Consider the following 22942-nt stretch of genomic DNA (forward strand, 5'->3'; position numbering starts at 1 on the left):
TCGTATGCAATATAAATAACTTATATACTCATCGAATACAAATCTTACAAAAAACAAGAATGTTGTCCCTGCCCCTTTATTATGTTAAGGATATATTTAGTTTTGGACTTTCTAATAGCCATCTTATTTCTTCTTCTTCTGGCTTTTTCCTGGTTAGGGGTCACCACAGCGGATCACCTTGTCTGCTTATGATTGGCAGTGGAGTTTTATGGTGTCTAGTTGCCAGCCCGACACCCAACCTTGCACAGAAGGCACACACACGCACACACTCACACCTAGGGCCAATTTAGAGTGTCCAATCCACCTGCAGAATGTCTTTGGGATGTGGGAGGAAACCGGAGCACCCGGAGGAAACCCACATGACCACAGGGAGGACATGCAGACTCCGCACAGAAGGCACCTCAGATGAGGATTGAACTGGAGAACCTCTTGCTGTGAGGCGGCAATGCTAACCACTGCACCACCGTGGCCACCCATCTAATAGCTATCTTAGTTACCTCAGAAAATATGTCTACCACATTTTGCATAGAGGCAAGCTGAATGAATTTCAAATTCTTGGCAGTAATTAAATTTGCTTCTGAAACTAGCATAGATAACACTTTTATTTTTCTATTTTCCCTTGAAGATAATTAGAGTATAAATTCCAAATACAAAATTACCTATATTCCTCCCGTTTTCTTAAAGTCTTTTTCCATATTTTCAATGCCTTAGCATCCCTTTCCTAATGGCAGTTATATAGCATAGTCACTAAGCTGGCATGGGTGTATTCCTATACCTCTCCATCACGTGATGTGTTTCTTCCTTAGTGGAGCCATCTATGAGTAAGCCTAAGTTGCTGATCCCAAATATAGTGATAAGTATTCTAGTCCTTCACTCTCCTCCATAACACTTCCCAGTCAAGCTCACGTTCTTCCCATCCTTCTTCCTGCTTCAGGTCTGTATGTAAGGCTTGTCTGCAAAACTCAAACTGCCTCTGTGCCTTATTTTCATCTACAATTTAATCCATGGAGTGATTCTTTTCTTTTTCCTTAAACAGCACTGATTACTCGTGGCTAACTTCTCGGCAGCTGATGCCATCTGTCACATGGTAATATGTAGCCTCACCACTCCCTTTCTGGGAAGGCCCTGGTAGACTGATACCTCTGTTCAGTCACTGTCTTCTGTCTACATTCCCTTATTGCACGATCATTACCTCCCATATATGGCAAAGAAAGCGAAGGAGCCATATTCTCTATTCCCCATGATGCCCTAACTCTTTCCTTAGTTATCTTGTTTCCTCTTTGCCTATCTGACCATCTCACCATTCTAGGTTGTAAAGTAACAAGTTCTATCAGATGAGGATCTACTAGAAAATTGTTAAGGAGATGCAGAAGAATGGGAATAAAGTGAACTATTATCATTAATAGCTGTTATCATTGATAGGCACTTAAATTACTGAGGTTTCACATTTCACTTGTTTTTTCACTGGTTATTTTGTTTCTTGAGAGATACTTAAATACACAGAGTATATCTGTGGTCTTGTCTTCCAATAATACATAAGGCCTGCAAAAACTACAAGATGTATATAGACTCCCTGCTGGTGATTTGAAGCAAAGAAGCAAGGATCTAATATCTTTTTCTGTCTAAAGTGTAGTTGCTTAAACCGTTAGAGCTGCTTTCTGTATTACTTGTTCCTGTTGCATTTTGTTTTTGTTTTGAGACATCTGTTTGAGCTGGTGATTTTGCTTTCTGTGGCAGATAGGCACTTAGATTACCTAGGTTTCACATTTCTCTTGCTTTTTTCATTGGTTATTTTGTTTCTGAGTGATACTTAAATATACAGAGTATACCTGTGGCCATGTCTTCTCTTATAAGACTCAAGACCTGCAACAACTACAAGCAGCGTTGACTCCCTGCAGGTGATTTTTCCCATACCCCTCCCATTCCTTGCTCTTCTTTTTACACTTAGTGATTTTTGACTTGCCAAACCTCAATGTGAATTGAACTTTAAAAGTTCTTCCCTTTCTACACTGCTGGCGATATCTTGAATTAGTTTTTGCCTTTTCTTATGTATATTTGGGAAAAAAAATGCATTTTGCCTCTCATTGTCCATTCCACTGATTTACTTGCTCTGAATTCATTATCTAGCTAGTTGTTGGATAAATTAGTGCATTTTTGCTCTCCTGCAAGCTCTTTTCTGTGTTTTACATAAAGAGAAATGAATATTTTCCATCTAGTTGCAGTAGGTGATAACATAGTCCATCCTATTTGGGAAACAAACAAGTGCCCCGAGTGTATTTGCTTTATTGGCCAGAGGGCTTATTAGCTAGCATTCTTTGTTTTTAGTGCCTGTATAAACTCAGCATGTTTGTGCAGCTCTTGGCCCATTTTCACAGACCTCAGCAATGCCTGGCATCCTCGCCTGTGCCTTAGAGGTGCCTGTCTTGCATCTGGTCCTATTCAGCCAAAGGTAAGTTCTTTTATCAAATAATCACACTCCTTTAAGCTGGTTAAAGTACACCACTGTTGATATTTTGAAATATTTATTGCCTTTCCTTGTGCTTATTTTGAAAAAAGTACATTTTGCCTCTCATTGTCCATTTTGCTGATTTACTTGCTCTGGAGTCATCATCTAGCTAGTCATTTCATAAATTAATATATATTTACACTCCAGCAAGCTCTGTTCTGTGTTTTTAAATTAAGACGACTGACAATATTCCATCTAGTAGCAGTAGGTGGTTCCCTTATTGTAGCTTAACTAATAAAGCCTTGTCATAATGGATATGCACTTTCTTGATTTCTCTACTGCCAGTTTGATGGATATAGGCATCCTGGGATAATGTAGCAAGTGTCTAATATTCACGGACAACCATTTAATTCTTAAAGAAACAGATACAGTACATACACAGTTTCCATGGAGACAAAACTTTCACATACAGGCACTCATAATAAAAAAAAAAAAAAACATTTTGTCAACAACATGCACACTACACCCACCACTCATAGTATGCACCCAACACATAGACTGACATATGCTGAGAAACTTAAATGCAATCTTCCCAAACCCCAAGGACATCCCAGACACCCCACTTGTAAAAATCTTCCTTATCAAACCCAAATGCATTCTACAAAAACAACACCCAACACTATACATAAGTCATTCCAAGGGGAGGGTCATCTTCTTAGCCTATAAAGCAAGCTATTATCCACTACTCTAGTCATAGGGGATTCTATTGTGTGACATACTGACGTCCCTCTCACCAGGCTGAATAAGGAGAAAATAATGGTCAGTTACCTATCAGGAGCCAGGATCTGAGAAATTATGCACACATTCAAGTCACTGCAGCACAGGTCCCCATATAATTCAGTCATAGTCCATGTAGGTGTAAATGAACTGAGGCATACCTCCCTAGACTATATGAAGAGAGACATTATGGAGCTCTTGGACTATGTGTCCCAGCCTGGCATGCACCAAGCATTGAGCAGCATTCTACCTTAACCAAGGATGATGCTACAGTATGAACACAAAATGATTGACATTAATAATTGGCTTAGTTTCTGGTGTCATTCTGTGGGGATACAATATTTGTCAGCATGACAGAATATGGTCAGCAGACCACATTACTTTGCCAAGGGTGGTCTGCAACTGTCTGCCCTAGGTATTTGAATATTGGCAAAAAACTTTAACCTCCCCATTGATCCTTTTTAAGCAATGCTAAATAGACAAACCTTCCAACATAGCAAAATCTATCCAATACAATCAAAAGGTGTTACTGCTCAATGCCAGGAGTTTAACAAGAAGCTCCACTGCCTACAAGCTCTCTTCACCTTGGAGAATGTGGACGCCTGTGCAATTGCCAAGAAGTGGTTTAAAGCCATGGGGTGCCCTTGTGGTGCAAGGCTTCAGTGCCTTCCACACATTTGACTAGCAACCGCACAAGCAGGGATCAAATGTGGAAGTGTATTGATCTATATAAATGACAAGCATACCTTGAAGATAGTTAAACAGGACGACGCACTGCAGTTTCTCCACATACAGAATTACCATTGACAAAGTCCTATACCATATTCTTGCAAGGTACAGGTCACCCGCCATGACCCAGGAAACCCATAGCTCATACTTAGACCTGCTAGAGACACTCACCATTCACCCAAATACCATACTCGTGGGTGACTTTAACTACCTTTCCATAAACCGAGAGTCCTACATGACTCCAAATTTGCAGGCACAGAGATTCCTGGACTTTGCTAACACAAGCACCCTAGACCAAACACTCATTAGAGGTACAAACATATCGAACCTCTTATTCACAAATATGGGAGAACTCTGCACCCCTTCCAGTGTCATGTCCTCTCTGGAGAGGTCAGACCATGAAGCTGTTTCCTTTGAGATAAAAGTCAATTCTGTAACCCCAGTAAGCTCTCTAACAGTTAGGAACTATTTCAAGGCAAACTACCTCTTATTAAGTGATAACTTGCCAAAATTTTAGGCCCCACCAAACTTGGGTATCACAGCAGCCTATGCAGAACTGATCACAGAAATTCTTTACGGCGATATCAGTAGTTACATAGAGGCTTCTTTGCCTAGGAGAAGTAAGCCCAAATCAAACTAAAAAAAAATCAAGTCATCCTGGTGGAATCAAAGACTAAACAAGTTGTACAATAAAAGAAAAAAAATGTCATAGCTAAACTTAGGAAGTGCAACACCCAAAAAGATCAAACCTCTCTCATAGAGCTGAATAGACAACTGAGAGAGCAAATTCTTATCAACAAAGCTAATTTTGAGGTTAAGATAGCTTCCCAGGCCAAAGACAACTACAAAACTTTATTTAGCTATGTCCAAAACCTTAAAGGCAAAACCCAACAGTGTGCCAAACTGGTTCATGGAGCCATGTTCACGGAGATGGGAGATACAGCAAATCTACTGGCTGACAAATTCAGGTCCAACTTCACTCCCTATGTACATGCTGTCAAAGTAACGTTTACATGAACTTTGCTGACAAAATGTTGACTGTTTGAAAATTGCTGTATTAAACTAGCTTTTTTTCCCATAGCCTGACAGTATTTGACTTTATTATAATTAAGAGTGAAATTGTAGAGAGTCTTCCTTCCTACACAGGAACAAGGCAAACACTGTCTTCCATATTAAATATTTAACTTTTTATTTTTCGTTTTTTTTTTTGGTGCGTGCCATTTTATCCAGGCTTGTTTGATGAAAACACATTCATGAAAATTTTCTTTGGAGAATAATACCACATACATTATCATTTAAAAATCTGACTGATGGCTCCCCCAGCATTTTGATCATGCTGTTCAATACTGTAGCATGCTTTTCTGTGTTATAGTATTTACAGTACATTTATGTAAAATGGTATTTTATCAGTTTTGATTGCTGATTTCAGTCACCTGTAAAACAAAAATAGTATGTTTTAATAAGTGAAACAAATGCTTGGTTAATAATTCGAGACCTCCACACATAATATACTTCATGTAATCTGTTTATTGGTACTTGACTTATGATAGGAACCTGCCTTTTTGTACAATATCAGGATACAACATTAAATAGAATAAATCAATAAAATCACTGGAATAATTAAAACACTGCCAAAAATCATTGATGCAAAATGAATTTGTAAGACTGGGTTGAAGAGAATAAACTGTAAGACTCGAATATTAGCTAAAATGTGTTGAATCAAATCATGGAAATAACAGGGGACAACATGATGGCAACCACCATCTGGACGAAATGATGATAACTGCAAGCAGGACTACATGATAATAACAGCAGTAGGACAACGTGGTGACAACCAGTAGAACACTGGCACAGCAAAAGGATGTTTGCCTGCACTACCAGGGATATGGATTTTGATTAACATTCTTGATGTCGAAGTGTTCATTTGGTGAGGGAAAAAAGACCAAGTAGCTACTGTATGTCTTCTTCCTTGGAGGGCTGGGTCTTACCATTGCAGGAGTATCTCCTGATGGTGTTCACTGGATAGATCTGAGCATTTGGGAGAGGAGTACACATTGAGGTAATTACTTGATAACCTGGGCTGCACATCCTGCAGTAGGAGGCCTACAGTAGATTCAATGCAGATAGTTGCAGTGGGGATTAAGTCATGTAAACATGAAATATTCCTCCTATCCTAGGATAACATGATAGCCAAATGAGCCACTGCAACCCTGGCTGTTGGTTCATCCTGATAAAATGCAAATAAAGCTTCTCTTTCTATTAGGAGATCCCATTTCACTGGTTTAGAAAGGCATATAAAAGAGCTGGAAGTAAGTAAGCTGTTGCAATAATTTTTCTAGCAGAGCCTGTAAGGTAAGGTCTAATCCTATACATATAGTGATCCTAGTTTTTTATGAGTTTTATTGATAACATGGAGAATATGCTGATCAAATTTCAGGCATTCATCACTGATTATGCCTAACAGTTTGCTGTCGGAGACTTGTTCAATCATGGTCCCCAGTTACTGAAAAGAGTCTTTTGTGGTTAAAGAATTCTTATGGGTGAATAACATTAATTTTGTTTTCTTAGCATTGAAAACAAGTTGTAAGTCATCAAGCCAAATTCCAATAGCAGTAAAAATGGTTCTGTTTACTCTTAAGATAAAGTTTTGGCTGAGCAGATAAAGGTAGAGTCATCTGCATATTCAATAATACAAGTACGAGCAGAGACTGAATATAGATTAATAATAAAAAGTTTAAAAAGTAAGGGACCAAATATAGATCCTTGTGGAACACTAATATATATGGTAAGAAAGAAGAACAGTCTTGTTTACATTTAACAGCCTGATGTCTATTTAAAAGATAGATGTGGAACCACTGAGTAATGACTGAGTTAATCCTAATGAGGAGAGTTTCAGTAAGAATTTGTGGTGATACACAGTGCTGAAAGCCTTGGATAAATCCATTAATAGTTTATGTGAAATTTAGGAGAGCAGTAGTCGTGCTATGGTTGGGCCAAAAAACATTTTGTTAGGGAGAGAGGAGATTATTACAAGTGATATCATGCAGGATATAATACCAAGTGACACTTTGTGGTGAAAAAGAGATAATATACAATAAAGAAGGCCAAAATGGATGTATAATTAAAGCTTTTAAAGCTTTCATCTCTGTGGTTCCTGCAAATCCTACCACTGCAATGATAGTTCAAGGAATGCCATTACTGGCTACTGTAACTGTGGATTTACTGGAGCCAGCAACTTGCCAGAATCCAGAAATGCTGTAGTAAACATTTTTACTCAAGCTTTAGAATCTTGGGCTTAGCTGCGAAGGGAAGCAGAATAAAAAAAAAAAAAAAAAAAACTCATGGATAATACTGTCATCCTTTCTCTAGAGTAGAGTCAGTATAGATTGGGGTGCTCCTCCACCACTCCTAGATTTTTTTCCCTCCAGCACTAATATTAAACTCTGGTCCTGATGGCATGTAATCTGGAAGATCTAATGTCTGTTGTACTACTGTTAGTTGTCTAAAGACTGTGTCAGGTAAAGCTGCTCCTGATTAGGGGACAGTGCCTTAAAAGAGTAGATGTGCTCCATAGGATATGTAAGGAAATTAACCTTCAATGTATACATGTGCAGTAAATTCAAATGTGTACATATCAAACTGATTTTAAAAAGGAACTGAACCTCCTGTATATGATTGTTCAGAAAATGCAGATATATGTACTGACCTATTTTAAATGACTCTAACTCTGGGCTGCTGTCAGATGTAACAAGTGTATTACCTGCATTGTTGTGAACGTGGCTTTATTAATTTAGCCCCAAATTGGTGATTTCATCATGGTGACAGAAAGACAGATAATGCAGCTTAGCGTAGTTCATAGTGTCATGATTATCTTTACTGGAACTGCTAATCTTATGTTTGATATGTTTAGTCTCTTTTGCTTCTGATTTCCAAGCTGTGTTTTCCAAGTCTAGGTCATAATCCTCTTTTGCTGTATCTGTATTTAGATAGAAAAGTTATCCATTGGCAGAAGCATGAGACCTTTACCTTGGTTGGAGGTTTAGGCTTCATTGGATCATTTGAAGATTTCGACTGGCTATAAAAAGGATATTTGCTGGTTAATGTATAGTTGCCAGTTTAAAGCTTTGAACTATTGATCATGCTTAGTTTCACTCTCGCCTCCCTCCCAAAAAGACACCTACTGCAAGTCTTAGAGCAGTATCTGTTTATATTTATGCTTATTCTGTCAAGATTAGATCCACATGAAAAACAGAAAACACTGGAAGATGTCTCTGAAATTAATGTACTGGTATACAGTGAAAGAAAAGCTTTACTTAAATGCATAACATTAAGGAGCAAGAAATTCCTTGAATGACCTATAGTGCTTCTTGGGAAAGAACTGAAGATCATGTGGAATAATGGTCCTTATATGACAACGGGGGGCACAGCACGATGCTGGTAGGGCACCACCAAGTGAAACAATACTAGAAAAATCAGCTACTTATAACTGATGCATGCATCACATCATTCCTCTTACATGGCTGCAGCAGGAGCCCCCATGAAGTAAAACTATGGCTAACATCTTGATATGATGCATCTGGATATACCCTTAATTCACAAAATCCACTGCTGCTCACTATGTACTGTACATTAACATCTGCATATGGTTATATGAGTAAATGTAAAGACGATGCAGTTTTGATCATTTAAACATTGCAACTTGATTCAGAAAGTCATGGTTTTCTGAGACTTGTTACACAATGGTATTATTTCTATAAGTATATAATACTTGGAGAACAGAATTCAGTAATACTTTTCTGCACACAAATGGCAGAAGCTGTGACTTATACATCTCATATAATAAAATAAGCAGATCCAGGATCAACATACCTCAGAGAAGTTGTGGTGATCTGAAAGTGCACACGTGTGTGTGTGTGTGTGTGTGTGTGTGTGTGTGTGTGTGTGTGTGTGTGTGTGTGTGTGTGAGTGTGTTAATATTGTCTGCTTATCACTGAAGCACAGCCTAGGAAACTGTTTTGTTACAATGCTATTTCTAATATAAAGTTAATTTATAGAGTGGATATTTTTCTTTTGATTTTAGCACAAATAGTTTCTCTGAGCTTATTAAAGTGACCAGTTACTAATACAGCCAATCATGCACCTGCAATATATTATATAGATACAGAATTGTTTTTAATTGAAGGCTGCTTAAAATGTTCTCCTTTCTGGCTCATTCCATTTTCTAAAATGCAAACATTTGTAGCCATGGGAGTTTTACAGAACCATAAACATATATTTTTAAAATGCTTAGAAATAGTGGTGTTCACATGTTGACATATTACTGCAGTGCTGTGTAGAATTTATATAGCATAAGACAAGTTCTGGAGGAGGCTGCTCATCTACTTGGTCATTTTCTTTTCACATTGGCCATTCCAAGTTCGTACACATTTTCTTTGGGGTTCCTTGGTTAATCTCACTGTTCATCTTTCTTACAGCAGTCTTTATCAAAAACAGTGATCTCCTGGAAAAGAAACAGAGTTTTGGCTTCCCATTATGGAGGACAGACGATAATACAGCAGCTGCATATGATGCCAACCTACGAGTAGGATAGAAGAACAGTAATAACATATGATGCCATGCTTCCCTTCATCTGATAAGTGCTCTGTGGTAGTCCCTCTGACAGGAAGAAGAGCAGCAGCTTCCTGAGGTTCTAATCCCGGGTTTCTGTCATGTCAATACTGCATCATCATTCAGTGCTGGGGAAAGTGATACGTAAATGTTTGCCTTTTACCACTTACCTTTTGTAACACATAGATATGAATGCATTTTAAAGCTGAAGGGAATCACAATTTCCTGTTACAATTGTCAGAGGTCTTAAAACAATTCAAAAACATGTAGCTTAGGATATAAGTACAAGCCATGTGCCAGCACATGGAACAAAAATAATAATTTATTCTGGAAGGAGTAACTTGTAACATGTTGACTGGAAAATTATGTAAGTTATCTGTATACCCATCTGCTGCCCCAGTGAGTTCCGTCTTTCACTTTATAAAATGTTTGTTACAATGCTATCTGGTATTCTGCAGTTCTTGTCTTAGCCAGGATGGTAGTGGTTGACCCAGTCTATGAAGAAGCCCTGAGAGGTCCACGTTGTGATCTTTGTAGTAGCTGGACAGGAATGCTCTAGACTGGAATTACAAAAGTAAAAAGTGAAATAATGTTTTTATGGTCCATAACATTAAGAATAAAAGCATGATAATTAATGGCATATTTTTGCTAATAGAAATGTAGAGATATAAGGCAATATTATAAAGTAAATAACATTTTGGGATTCAAGAGTTCCAGTTCATATGTTTGCACATATATGCACCTACATAAAATCAGCTATACAGCAGTTTTCCATACCTTACACATCTGTTGTAGGGTTAGTTGATGCATGTCTGTACCATTTCAGTTCCCACTCAGGTAAGATGAAACATGGGATAGTGCACATGTTAACCTTCAGATATGGCTACCTAGCCCATCCCATCAAATCTTGAGTGCTTTCACTGTGATCATACAGCAAGCAGCTCTTCAACGATTCCATAAATATTGTAACTGTTCATTCAATAGTGGAATACCTCTCAAAGGAAGACTTTACCCCCCCTTTCCATTTTTACTATTCTCCAAAGGGCTTTTCACCTAGTTTTACACCATGGCTGTCAGCAATCAACCAACATCCACAATGATTTGCAAACGAAATCTTGCATTGCTTTGTGTAGCAGCTTGTCTCAGAATATTAAATATTTCATAATGTATACTAGAAAGTTAATGTAAGCCTCATAGGTCTGTAGCATATGAATTGTTAGCCACAGATCATTGAGCATGTCATTCAGAGAAGTGAGAGACAATGTCACATCTTTATTTTATTTATTTTATTTTACATTTGTTGACCGGGCTAGTCCAACTGGATACATGTCCATTTTCAGTAGAGGCCCGGGGAGAAAAGCTCCATAAAAAGACATGCACAAAAACAGAGCAGTAAACTACAATTACAGGATACTTGAAGACAATAACAGCTGTTCCATTTTTTGTTTTGAGTGCAAGAAGAAGAAAATAAAGAGAGGATTTAGACAGGTGGGAAGATACCAAAGGAAAGTAATAAACAGGAGCAGGAGAACAGGCCAGATAATAACAGAATTGGAAGAATTAGTATAAGGGTAGTGACTAAAGATAAGGCACAAAGAAGGCCAATTCAGTTGTTCCTAGTTTCAATAAGGGAAAATCTAATGTCGGGGCCTTAAAGTAGCTGTGAAGAGAGATATAAGTGGTAGTAGCCTAGGGTAACAGTAAGAGATACTCTAGTCGGGATTGGTACAGGGGCATAGCCAGTGGGTTGTAAGGTATGACTTGAGTTTCTTTTTAAATAGAGAAGTAGAAAAAAGAGATGTGACTGCCCTAGGAAGTAGGTTCCAGCTTTTTCCCACAGTGTTAGAGAAAAGGGATTCTCATGCTTTATTGTTCGTTTTTGGGTAGTTATGAGTAGTTTGTTTGCAGAGCGCAGGTTTGTTAGATTTTTATATGGGCTGATCAGACTTGTGAGAATTGATGTATTGTCTGGATAATACAGTATGTTATGGGAAATAACCAGTTGGTGAAAAATAATTTGATTTTGCAATTCTAGCCAACCCAGTTGATCAAGATTTAGGCAGTGGTGGGTTCTAAATGGGGAGCTGGTAGCAAATCTGGCTATGTTGTTGTAAGAGATTGCCAGCTTGTTGAGGTTGCTTTTAGACAGGTTTGTATATATAGGAGAGGCATAAAACAGTGTTGAGATTAGGTGGGTGTGGGCAATGGTAGTTCTGGTATTGGGAGTAAGGAAGGGTTTAATTCTATAGAGAGAGCCAAGTTTTCGGTTAACTGATTTTATTGTGGTATTGATGTGAGTATCATAGCTGAGATTGTGATCAATAGTCACTCCTAAGAGTTTAGTGTTAGTATCAGGGGATATAACTGTACCATTTTAGATTTAATAGTGAAGTGAAGTGGGGAGGATTTTTGTGTGGGAGTAAACAGCAGTAGTTTAGTCTTTTTAGGGTTAAAGAGGAGGCAACGCTGTAAAAAAACATTCCTCTACAAGCTCAAAGACAATTTGGGTGAGGGACTGCAGTTCTGAAGGATCTGTAGCTGAGGATATTAGTGTGGTGTCATCTGCATATTGTATGGATATAGCATAGGGGATACTAATAGATAGATCGTTTATAGATAGAGAATAGAAGACGACCCAAAATAGAACTTTGGGGTACACCAAAGGAGACAGGAAGGAGGGAGGATAGAGCATTGTCCCAAAGCAGTGCCTGTAGCCTGTTGTCTAGGTAGGACTTGAACCACTGTAGGGCTTGAGTATTGAGGGAAAGGGACTTAAGTATATTCAGTAGTAGTTGATGGTTAACCATGTCAAATGCTTTTGAAAGATCTATAAAGATAGCAGAGGACAGGGTGTTATTATTACGCTGTTTGTTAATGAGGTCAGAAAACGATAGTAGAGTAGTGGTGGTGCTATGGAAAGGTCGTAAGCCATGTTGAGAGCTAGCTAAAATGTTATTTTGGTGAAGGCAGTATAGAAGTTGCCGGTGAATACATTTTTCCATAATTTTAGCTATGGGAGAGAGTAGGGCAATTGGATGAAAGTTGGAAAGTTCACTTGAGTTACCACCTTTGTGTAGGGGGATTATATGAGAGACTTTCCAGATGGTAGGGCTGGTGCCTTCATTAATGGTTCTATTGATTAGGATAGAGATAGGGTAGGCAATGACTTTAGCTGCTATTTGAAAATACTTAGCAGGTAAATGGTCAGCAGAGGGGGTAGAGGGTTTAAGTTTCTGAAGGAGGGTACAGGTAAGGGATGTAGGCACAGGTTGGAGTTGGAAAGTGGGTGGTGAGTTATTTGTGGATGAAGGCAGATTAGAGGATACAGGGAGTAAGGAGTTAGCTAGAGACTGGATAGCTTCAGTAAAGAAGGTGTTGAAGGACTCAGCAATTTGTTTGGCAGAGTGTTGTGTACCACCAGATGGGGTAGGTGTTCTAGAGTTGCCTGGATGTAGGAGTCTATTGATACCTGACCAGAATTTCTGTGGGCTTTGTTGATTGGATTGTTGAAGGTGAAATCATTTTTTTTTTGTCTTGAAGTATTGATGCCTTAGTCGAGTTTCTAAGCTATTTAAATTTTAAGTGATCAGATGGGTCTTTTGGAGGTACGCCATTTGGCCCAAAATTTGTTTCTTAGTACAATCTTTTGCTTAGATTCCTTTGTAAGCCATGGAGCAGTTTTGGTACTGTTTCGAAGAGTATGAGAGGGGGCATGGTTGTCTAGGATTTCAAGGAACTTAGAATTGAAGTATGCTACTGCTTCATCTAGTTGGAGAGGTTTTAAGGGTGACCAGTTGCATACACTGAGTTCATTCTGAAAGTGTTCAGGGTTAAAATGTTTATTGTAGTGAGTAGTTCTAAAAGTTATGGGGCTGGGAATATTATTCTTCTGTCGAATTATATAAGTAAGAGACTGATCACTGATGTCAGAAGGGAGGATGCCAGCCATATATGTTGTGGGTAGAGTATTTATTAGGATCCAATCAAGAGTGGTTTCTTTGTTGGTAGGTTTATGTATACGAGTAGGTGAGGTGGTTGTTTGGGAGAAGCCATGAACGTTAATGTGGTTAGATGGATTATTGGAGTTACAGGTATTCCAGTCTATATTAAAGTCTCCTAGGAGGATGGTTTCTTGTGAATAGTTAGTAGACAGCCAGCTAAGGGTATTTTAATAACATACTGTAGAGATGGTAGGGTAAGCTACCAGAAACAAACCATTAAATGTCATGACAAAAGCCAGAGCAAACTTTTAAGTGTACTTACATATAAAGCTATGTCAAACCCAGAGCTGTTGGACATGCTACATCTAAAGAAATCCCAATCCCTCCAAGCTACATGCTCTAGGGACCTAAACCTTGTCACCGCAATAAACAGGACACACTGGAGGGATAGATTCCTGTCCCAGAGACTTCCTATACTCTGGAACAAGCTACCCATCTATGTCAACCAAAATTCTTCATTAGAAATCGTAAAAATTCTTGATGAGTGGATGGGAAATAGGAAATACACCCCGGGGATCACTTCTGTGTCTCTGCTGGACAGTGGCACAGGAAAATAACTTTCTTGGGTGGCGTAAGCTATGGAACCTTGCTGGCTAGGCATACATAGGCCCTTGGGCCAATAGCCTAGTACCTACCTATGAACCTCTAAAAAAAATCAGATCATTTGCAGATTATTTTTGAACACTCAGTCTAATGAGCAATTGCCACAGATTCATTTTAAAGCTTTGTTATTCTGGATTTTTTCTAAAATTACAAGTTATCAATTAGAGTAAGCAGACAGTCAGGATAGATGGAAGTATTTTTACTTTTTGGTACTGAAGATCTTCTAACAAGGAATGCAGACTTTTCCTCTACAAGATAGGTGGATAATTAGCTTGAGTCTCTAATCAGAATACTGAATATTACCTACCCTTAGTTAAAGGCTTAGTGATTCGCTAGTTCCTGTAAGGTGTGAACTGACTTTATAGTATATCAACAGTTGTCCTCCTTCTGTGTACTTGGCGAAGTGAAATGTACATGTCTACAGAGGACTATGTACTAAGGCAGAGTGAGTTCTACTGATCCACATCCTCTTAGGAAAGAGGACGATAATTCCTCCAGCAATTAAAGATCTACCGAGAAGGAGACAGATCTTTTCCTCTATGAGAGAAAGAGAGTTATCTTGATTCTCCAGTTAGTGTACTTCAGTAATGTCATTCTCAGTTTAATTACTTGTATCTGTTTCCTTAAAAGTGTGTGCATATGTGTGTGTGTGTGTGTGGGGGGGTATTTAATTAAACTGTGTTAGCAGTCACTTCCTTTCAGCTACTTAAGTTACATTTAGCCATTGATTTACTTTTTGTGCTAACTTTGACCATCTAGTACAGTAGCCTGGGTTAGCAGTTTTTTCTAACAAAGTTAGTCAGTTAACAGATTAGGTAGTCAATGCAAACCTTCTGTGAATCAAATTTTCAGCACAGCAGTAGGTTTATAGATTAGTACTAGGCCAACTGCCCTTGTGGGCCATTTTAAGTCTAGCAAATTATCTCATGTGAGAGTCAAGCCCTGCACCTTATGTCTGTAAGGTAAACACCTTAATCATTATGCCAACCTCCCACCCTCCTAAAATAAAACTAAAAGTAAACCAACCAGCTCTTGCTTTTTTGGTCACCCCCAAAAGACTAAAATTCTTCATAAACTCTCTTAAGATCATCAGAAAATGTAAGACTCGAAACTTAGTTTATTTTAAAATTATTTGATTTCACTAAGGAAGTAGTAGAAAATCTAACCTTTTATTTTCAAACTGTTACCAGATAACAGTCTGGTCTTTAAGAGGGTAGTCATATGCAACCTGTACACATAATACAAATAAGAACTGTAAACATGATAGCACATCTCTGTTCTTTCTAACAACTGAGAATTGAAATTGCTGAAAAGCAATTTCAGCATTAATAGCTTTTCTTTTTTCCCCACTGTTATGTGACTGTGGAGTTGGTTTAGGGGTATGGGACACCTCCCACATTCAGAGTACAGGGGTGAAGCTTCCCTCTGTGTAAAAAAGTGAACCGGTTTACTTCACAGAAGTGCCCATCTGCTGAAATTACCTTCCATGATGAGCCAACATGAATTTACAGCATGCAGGGCTTACATGAACTTGCCTTTAAACTGCTACAAAGTATATATTCCTCGGGTAGTGTAAGAATTATAACGTGCCTACTTAAATCTTTATATTTTTCAAAACTTCTGTTAATATGTGCAGAAATGTAACTTTACAGTAGTGCTAGAGGCAAAACTCAACAGGCAACGTTACAGATGAAGGTGTAGACACACCAGTAAAAAGACATATATGTTGCTTGACAAAGAAAAAAACAAGCATTTAATTGAATTCTACCATCATGAATATCTCCTGAACTAAAATTGTGACTTTCAGTTTGCAAATAATGATTTAGTGTCTGAAGTAGAGGATGCTGTGCCTTCTGATCTTGCATGAGATGCGACCAGACTGCCTGCTTTGTAGTGGATGGCTTACACTGGTCACCTTTCAGTTCCCATGTCTTTTTAGATTTGCATGACAAGGCTAGTCAAAATGTTATAAAAAGATAATAAAAACTAGGTTAAAAGGAGTCTACAGGAAATTTAGCAATCATCTTTCTTTCTTTTTTTTTTTAAATAATACAATGTTTAACAATACAATCATCAATAAACAAGTATTATAAACCTTTATATATACTATGTACAATTGACCTGAATCAAGGAGGGAAAAAAGTTCATAAAATATATGAAATTAGTAACAAAAATTTATAATATTCAATTAATAAAATATAAAGTTACACATTAATTATTTAGGGTTCATTTTTAATGTCTCAATAAGAGTTAAAATTTTTTCCCAAGGATTGTTTGTCCATGTTTTATGTGAAATTATCGATTCTTTCTACACCCCAGAGATCACTTCTATGTCTCTGCTCGACAGTGGCACAGGAAAATAACTTTCCTGGGTGGCGTAAGCCAGGGAACCTTGTTGGCTAGGCTTACGTAGGCCCTTGGGTCGATAGCCTAGTACCTACCTATGAACCTATAATGATAACATGGATAGATATATTGTAAATGAACTTTGTTTGGATACTCAAGTTCATTGTCTAATTTACTAGTTTCACTTACTAGTCATTGGAGCAGACCTCCTGTGTGAGAATACTGAAGGGTGAAACTGGTAGAAAAAAATCAGTGAGTTTGGTACTCCATATAAAAACTACAGCAGAAAAGTCAGACTGTCTAGTATTACAGAACCCATTCTATGATTGCTGACCACAAAAACTACATTAATACTATAATCATTTTCATCAGGAACTTCAGCCAAGTACAAACTAGGAAAATGACAGTTCAGACAACCAGTACTCATAGACACTAATTGGACTCCATTAAGCAAAATAGCTAGTACAAACTGTTCGTAATGCTGTCAGGGGTAAAACGTACTTGATAATGGTTAGTGCTTTGCATATTATACTACAAAACAATGGTCTGAAAATAGATACTAATGAGACATGAATGTAGTAATAGTTGTTGTCTAATGAGGAAAATAGGTATGGTAGAACTACAAAACCAATAAAGTATACAAAAAGAAAAAAGATGCGATAGTTATCTGTCATCATAATCACAACTCATTGAGTTGTGACCCGTTAAGACTGACTCTCTTTCCTCCAGTTTGGTACAGCATTGGAGGTAGTTTATATTATTATGGGGTGTAGTGACTAAAACCCCTGCACTGGGGGTTAGAAATCCAGTCTCCTAATACTATTTGGTTCCACTGTTTTTAAGGGTCTCAGTTTTGATGATCCTCATTTCAAGAGTTGTAGTTATGATGAGATGTCATTTTATTTATTTTATTTTATTTATTTTACATTTGTTGACCGGGATATTCCTACTGGATACATATCCATTTTCAGCACAGGCCCGGGGAAAAAAGCTCCATTAACACAATGCATGAATCCAAAAAGATATTAAACAGTTCTGGCTCAGTTAACAAATTCTGTTTATGCAAAATCTAGAAAGATTGGCTTACTCTAGTCAAACTGATTAGTTAAGATGATGTTACTAGTCCAGCTTCTTTAACAAAGGATAACAGTTGTGTTTTTTAAGTATATCTGAAAGCAGAAAAATATTAAAATGTAGTAGACTTTTAAGTAATGCAATAATATCCAATCCAAAACTGTTTTACGACAGCTTTAAAACCAGCAAACAAACAAACAAACAAACAAACAGAAAATGAACAAACAAACTCAAGGATACAAAAGTTACAATCTCTTTTTCTATTGCTGTATTAAACTCAGTGGTTCTTGAATGGCCAGTCCTTCTGCACATTTGACTTTGGAAGCTGCTTCCAGTCTCCTCTTGGCTGCTCATAATAGCCAGTGTTAAAATTTTAAAATTAGGAAAGCCTTCCCTTTAGACAGATAAAACTTCAGTTATCATCTCTATCATGCCTTCACACTGTTTGTTTAGTGCACACTGTAATACCAAGAATATTAATTCAATTTTTCCATCCTTCTTTTAAAATCACAAGCATATAGGCATTGGTAACTGCTTGAAATGTCAGAATCTACTACAGTAGTTCCAGAAACATGGAGAATGACTGGCAGAAAAACAGACTTACATATATGAAGTCCAAGATGGCCATTTTGGAATACTCCCTTTTCTCTGAGGTATGTCACTTTCAGAGTTGATATATATGAGTTTGGGGTATGGAGGACCTTCCCTCTGCAAAAAGACATTTAAAGGGGAAGAGCAATCTTCAATATTCGCTGTTTTCTTGGGTTTTCTTTTTTTTTGGGGGGGGGTGCTGGTACTTGGCATTTTGAGTGCCGACATTTCAATAGGGAGCCCTACAGCTCACTTTTCAGGAATCACCTAGGGAGTAGTGTTTCTCTTCCGCTCTTGGTGAGAGATGGAGCACAGGGACATTGATTTGTGACTGTTTCTGATTAGAATGTGTTTATAGGAGTTCCATAACTGGTCTGTTTTTGGATTATTGTGCAGTTTAGCTCTCTTGCATCCAGCTGTTGTATGTGTTATTCTGGGCATCTATCAGGAGAAGGCTATAACAAGCCTACAGACTTATACAACATTTGGGACAAGACTACTGATCACCAAAGAGTTTGCCACTGGCTTCACAGGAAAGACCTTGGGATTAGTGCTACTGTTTTGCTTCAGGTGAGAGAAGCAGCAAGAGACATAGACTCCTAGCTGACTGTAGCTGCAGTGAGACCAGCACTAGTAGTAGCCAGGTTTTAGCTAGTAGATGGAGTGCCACTATTTATCATTCTTGAGAATCCAAATTCTGTCTTTTCACCAAATACTGCTAGAGAAGTCACCGTCTAACCTAACTTCAGAGTATCACCCTAAATACTGCATCCATAAAATTTTCAGGGCCTTCTACAGCAGTCTCTCTCCAAATCCTGAGGGCTATGACCATCCCTTGACCTCCAGTCTCTGGCAATATGACTAGCTGTTTGTTCTCACCCTTTCTGTGACTAGTCTGATTGCATTACATGTTTTAAGGCATTGTAACAATTGCTTTATTCTTAGTGTTCACTGCTTCTGCCAATTGATACTACCAGCGAGAGAGGTATATTTAAGAAATGTGGAGGCAAACCTCTCACATCATCCTACTATCAGTAAGCATCATGCACTCACAATACAACATCAGTACCAACACACCTATAACTTATGCTGAGAATGTAAAGAAAAATTTGCCAAAGCCTCCTAGAACACACTCAAAATGATTTCAGCCTTCATTATACCTGTCAACACCCACTCCTTCTCCACAAAGATCACCTAAGTATCACCAGGAAAGCAGGCCTATGCCTGTATCGTCCTCTAAGTCTGACGCTCCACACGGAAGTGTCTCAGTCACAGCTGAGTCTATAGTTAGGCACATGGACTCCATCCTAACTACACTGGACAAGGACAGGATGATTGTTAGCTGCTTGTCCAATGCTAGGATCTGTAACATCACAAAAGCTCTGAAGTCCCATAAACATAAGTATGTTTATAATCTAATGGCGGCCATGTGGGAGTGAATGACCTGAGGCATTCCACCCAGAGGGACATGAAGAGAGCCATGATGGAACTTACTGTGCATGTATTTGATACAGGGAAGATACTGGTCTTGATTAATATCTTGCTTTTACCAGGAATGATGCCTAGACACTAATAAAACTAACTGGGTTTAACAACTGGCTCAAGTAGTTGGCGTCATTCTAATGGGATCCAGTAGGTGTCAGACTGGAATGAGACTGTAGATAAACCTTCCTGTTTCATCAGGAATGGCACACAACTCTCATACCACAGCTTTCACATACTGGTTAAAGCCTTTGCTGCACCTCTAGTGCTTATTAGGCAGAATCTCCCTACTGAACCATCCTACACAGTGAACTCAGACCCAAATTCAGGCAGCTTCATGATGGAAAGTACAAAGTACTAGGAGTCTAAACAGAAAGATATCAGAACTTTAGACCTTCCTCCAACTCAAGCACATTCATATCTCTGTAGTTACTGACACATGGTTTCAGTGCAATGACAGCACTCCTTCTGTTTCAGGGTTTGTACCTATCACACCTTCACGCCCTTGAATAAGTGCAGGGAAGTAACTGTATTTCTCAGAAACGTTGTCATCTATCATCAAATTGCCTACAACCCTAACTTGGTACTCTTGTAGATTCAAATCACCTTTAACAAATCCAACTATTACTGCATTGCTTGCAGCAGATCCCCATCAGTGTCCCCCAAAGTTAATAGAAATTAACTTGATACCATTGAGAAGTTAATTTTCAAATTAAATTCCTTCTTGCTAGGGAACTTCAATTAACCAATCATTGACTAGTACACTTACCTGTCTAAAAATGCATATGCTCAGCAATTCCTTAACCTCTCTTTTATGAGTCCCATCTGACTCCAAAAGTGAACTTGTGGACATTCACCACCACCTGCATAGTTTAAAAGGCAAAGGGGGGAAAAAGTACATTGCTAGATCTTTCTTCCATATCATACACATATGTACTCACACCTCTGAGCAATTTAGAGTCCCTGATCCACCTCCCAACACAGGGAGGACATGCAGACTTCACGCAGAAGGCACACCAACCAAGGACTGAACCAGAGAGCCTCTTGAAGTGAGGTGGCAATGCTGCAAGTTGCACCACTTTGCCATCCCAGGATTCCCTAGGCTTTGTTAATAACAATGCTATAGAGCAAATTGTAAAACTACCCATTAGAGGCTCTAATATCCTAACCAACCTAACCCCAGCCTGTACCCCACTGTGCATCTTCACATCAATGGTTAAATCTGACCACAAATTACTTACCTTCTCTTAATGTTTAATGGTATCACCTCACCTTCAAATGAAACCATCTTTAGGGATTTCTCCATGACAAACCTAGTTCAACTTATAGAAGACCTGCACAAAACTCCCGACAATCTCCCACATATGGACTCAACTGAGAGGTCTGCCACAGTCACCTCCATTGTTTTACCAGCATCTAACAGCTGCATAGGAAATTCTGCACCTGTCTGTCCAAAATATAATGGAAGATTCAAGAATAAACCTATCTTGTGGAAGTTCTATAATAAACAAGGCAAACAATGAAAAGTTGCAAGAAATCCCCATTTCCCTTCTGCAAAACCACACTGAAACATATACCAAGGAAATTAAGAGCATTATCAGAAAATATAAAGCAGAGTACAACCTTAAGGTTGCTACAGATACCAAAGGAATCTGCAAATCCTTCTTTAATAAGGTCAGGAAATTAAAGAATAGTGTTCATCTATGCACTGAGCTCATCAATAAGAATACTGCACATCCCAGTCTAGAGGATATAGCCAATACATTAGCAGACAAATGTAGTGCTAATGTTGCCCTACATTATTGTGCCACTATTCCAGGAAAATGAGTTTCACCTCTAATCACCTTGGAACAAATCTTAGAATTCCTGTCAGAAGTTAAAATAATGTTCTATATAATTAGATAACATACCAGGCTGCATTCTCATCAGTCCCAAATATGCACTATCTGGGCCTCTGCCTAAACTGTTCAACTTCAGCCACTCCATAGAGTTTGTCCCTGATGCCTGCACAACAGGCACTATGACTGCTTTACATGAGGATGATCCATCTACAGACCCAGGTAATTATAGCTGTGTCAGTCTCACCACACATATGCAAAGCCAGTGCATGGATTACAGCAGAACTCATTAATGTTGACATAGATTAACTGATCTACACCATACTCAGTCTGGTTTCGTGAACCTAGTAGACTTCTGTGAAAAGATTACAGAGCCTATGGACAGTGGTCAGTCTGAGCATACTGCATATCTTGACCTGTCCAATGCTTTTGACTCTATCCCCCATGCTGGTATCATTGAAAAATTAGATAAACTTAATATAACTCCCTACTCTGTCCACTGGATTACAAAACGGCTATCAAACAGATTCCAAGTAATGAAAGTTGATGGTGTCCTCTTTGAACATAAAATTGTAACTAGTGGTGTAACTCAGGGATCAGTGCTGAGTTCTCTCTTGTTTGACATTTATTTTGCACACATCTAAGCTAACATCCCTGAAATGCGGTTGACCAGGTTTGCTGTTCACTGCAAACTCGGAATTATTATACAGTCATTCATTAATACTAAACTATTTTAGAAAAGGCTAACACCTGCATATAACTGTTGTACAGGAAATGGTATCAGGCTAAATGCCAAAATCTGCAGCAAAGTAGCATTCAACAAAAAAGCTCTTCCCACCTCATATGTTAAAAGTGGTACTCCTCTTTAAACAGATATAGTCATAAGAGAACTGGGTACTTATGTAGACAACCCTCTCTTATTTGAGCATCATGGTCTACCATAGTCAGGAATTCCTTCAATCTGGACCAGTTAATTTCCAAGGGAATATCTTCAAGATACAAAAAAGGCATCTCACCACCGTATCCTTCCCATATTAGACCCATCATAAAATATAAAATATAATGCCCCCTTAAGTAGATACACATCCAGCCATATCACTCAACTGGAAAGGCCTCAATTAATTTTAACCAAAATAAATAAAAAATAAATAAATAATAAAGGCCTTAAAATGTTCAAATATCTTGACAGATTACCACAATTCTCTTGATACTTGGTAATCAACAAGCTGCACCAAGGCGATCTGCGTCGCACTTTTTGAGCCATGAAAGACCTGATTCTACATGAACTCCTACTTCTTTGCAAAACCGGAGGTTCTACATACACTCATCCTGGGGACCTAAACTTATATCAAGAAATATACAACACTTTTTTGGAGAGAGGTTTCTAACTCAATGTATTCCCAAGCTATGAAATAAGTTACCACTACAGACAAACAGAGTATTACTGT

General features: G+C 38.3%; 1 protein-coding gene across 1 annotated transcript in view; it reads right to left on the reverse strand.

Moving 5' to 3' along the window:
- Nucleotides 1–5461: 5461 nt before the first annotated feature.
- Nucleotides 5462–22942, reverse strand: part of LOC122793530 (bifunctional heparan sulfate N-deacetylase/N-sulfotransferase 3-like) — a 1344847-nt gene continuing 1327366 nt past the window's right edge. The window contains exon 18 of the mRNA XM_044061660.1: nt 5462–10119. Coding sequence (XP_043917595.1) covers nt 10000–10119 — 120 coding nt within the window. The 3' untranslated portion in view covers nt 5462–9999. The remainder of the gene's footprint in view (nt 10120–22942) is intronic.

This window comes from Protopterus annectens, chromosome 2.part0 (genome assembly GCF_019279795.1).
Source record: "Protopterus annectens isolate FY-2018-M chromosome 2.part0, PAN1.0, whole genome shotgun sequence".
In the NCBI taxonomy this organism is placed as follows: domain Eukaryota; kingdom Metazoa; phylum Chordata; order Ceratodontiformes; family Protopteridae; genus Protopterus; species Protopterus annectens.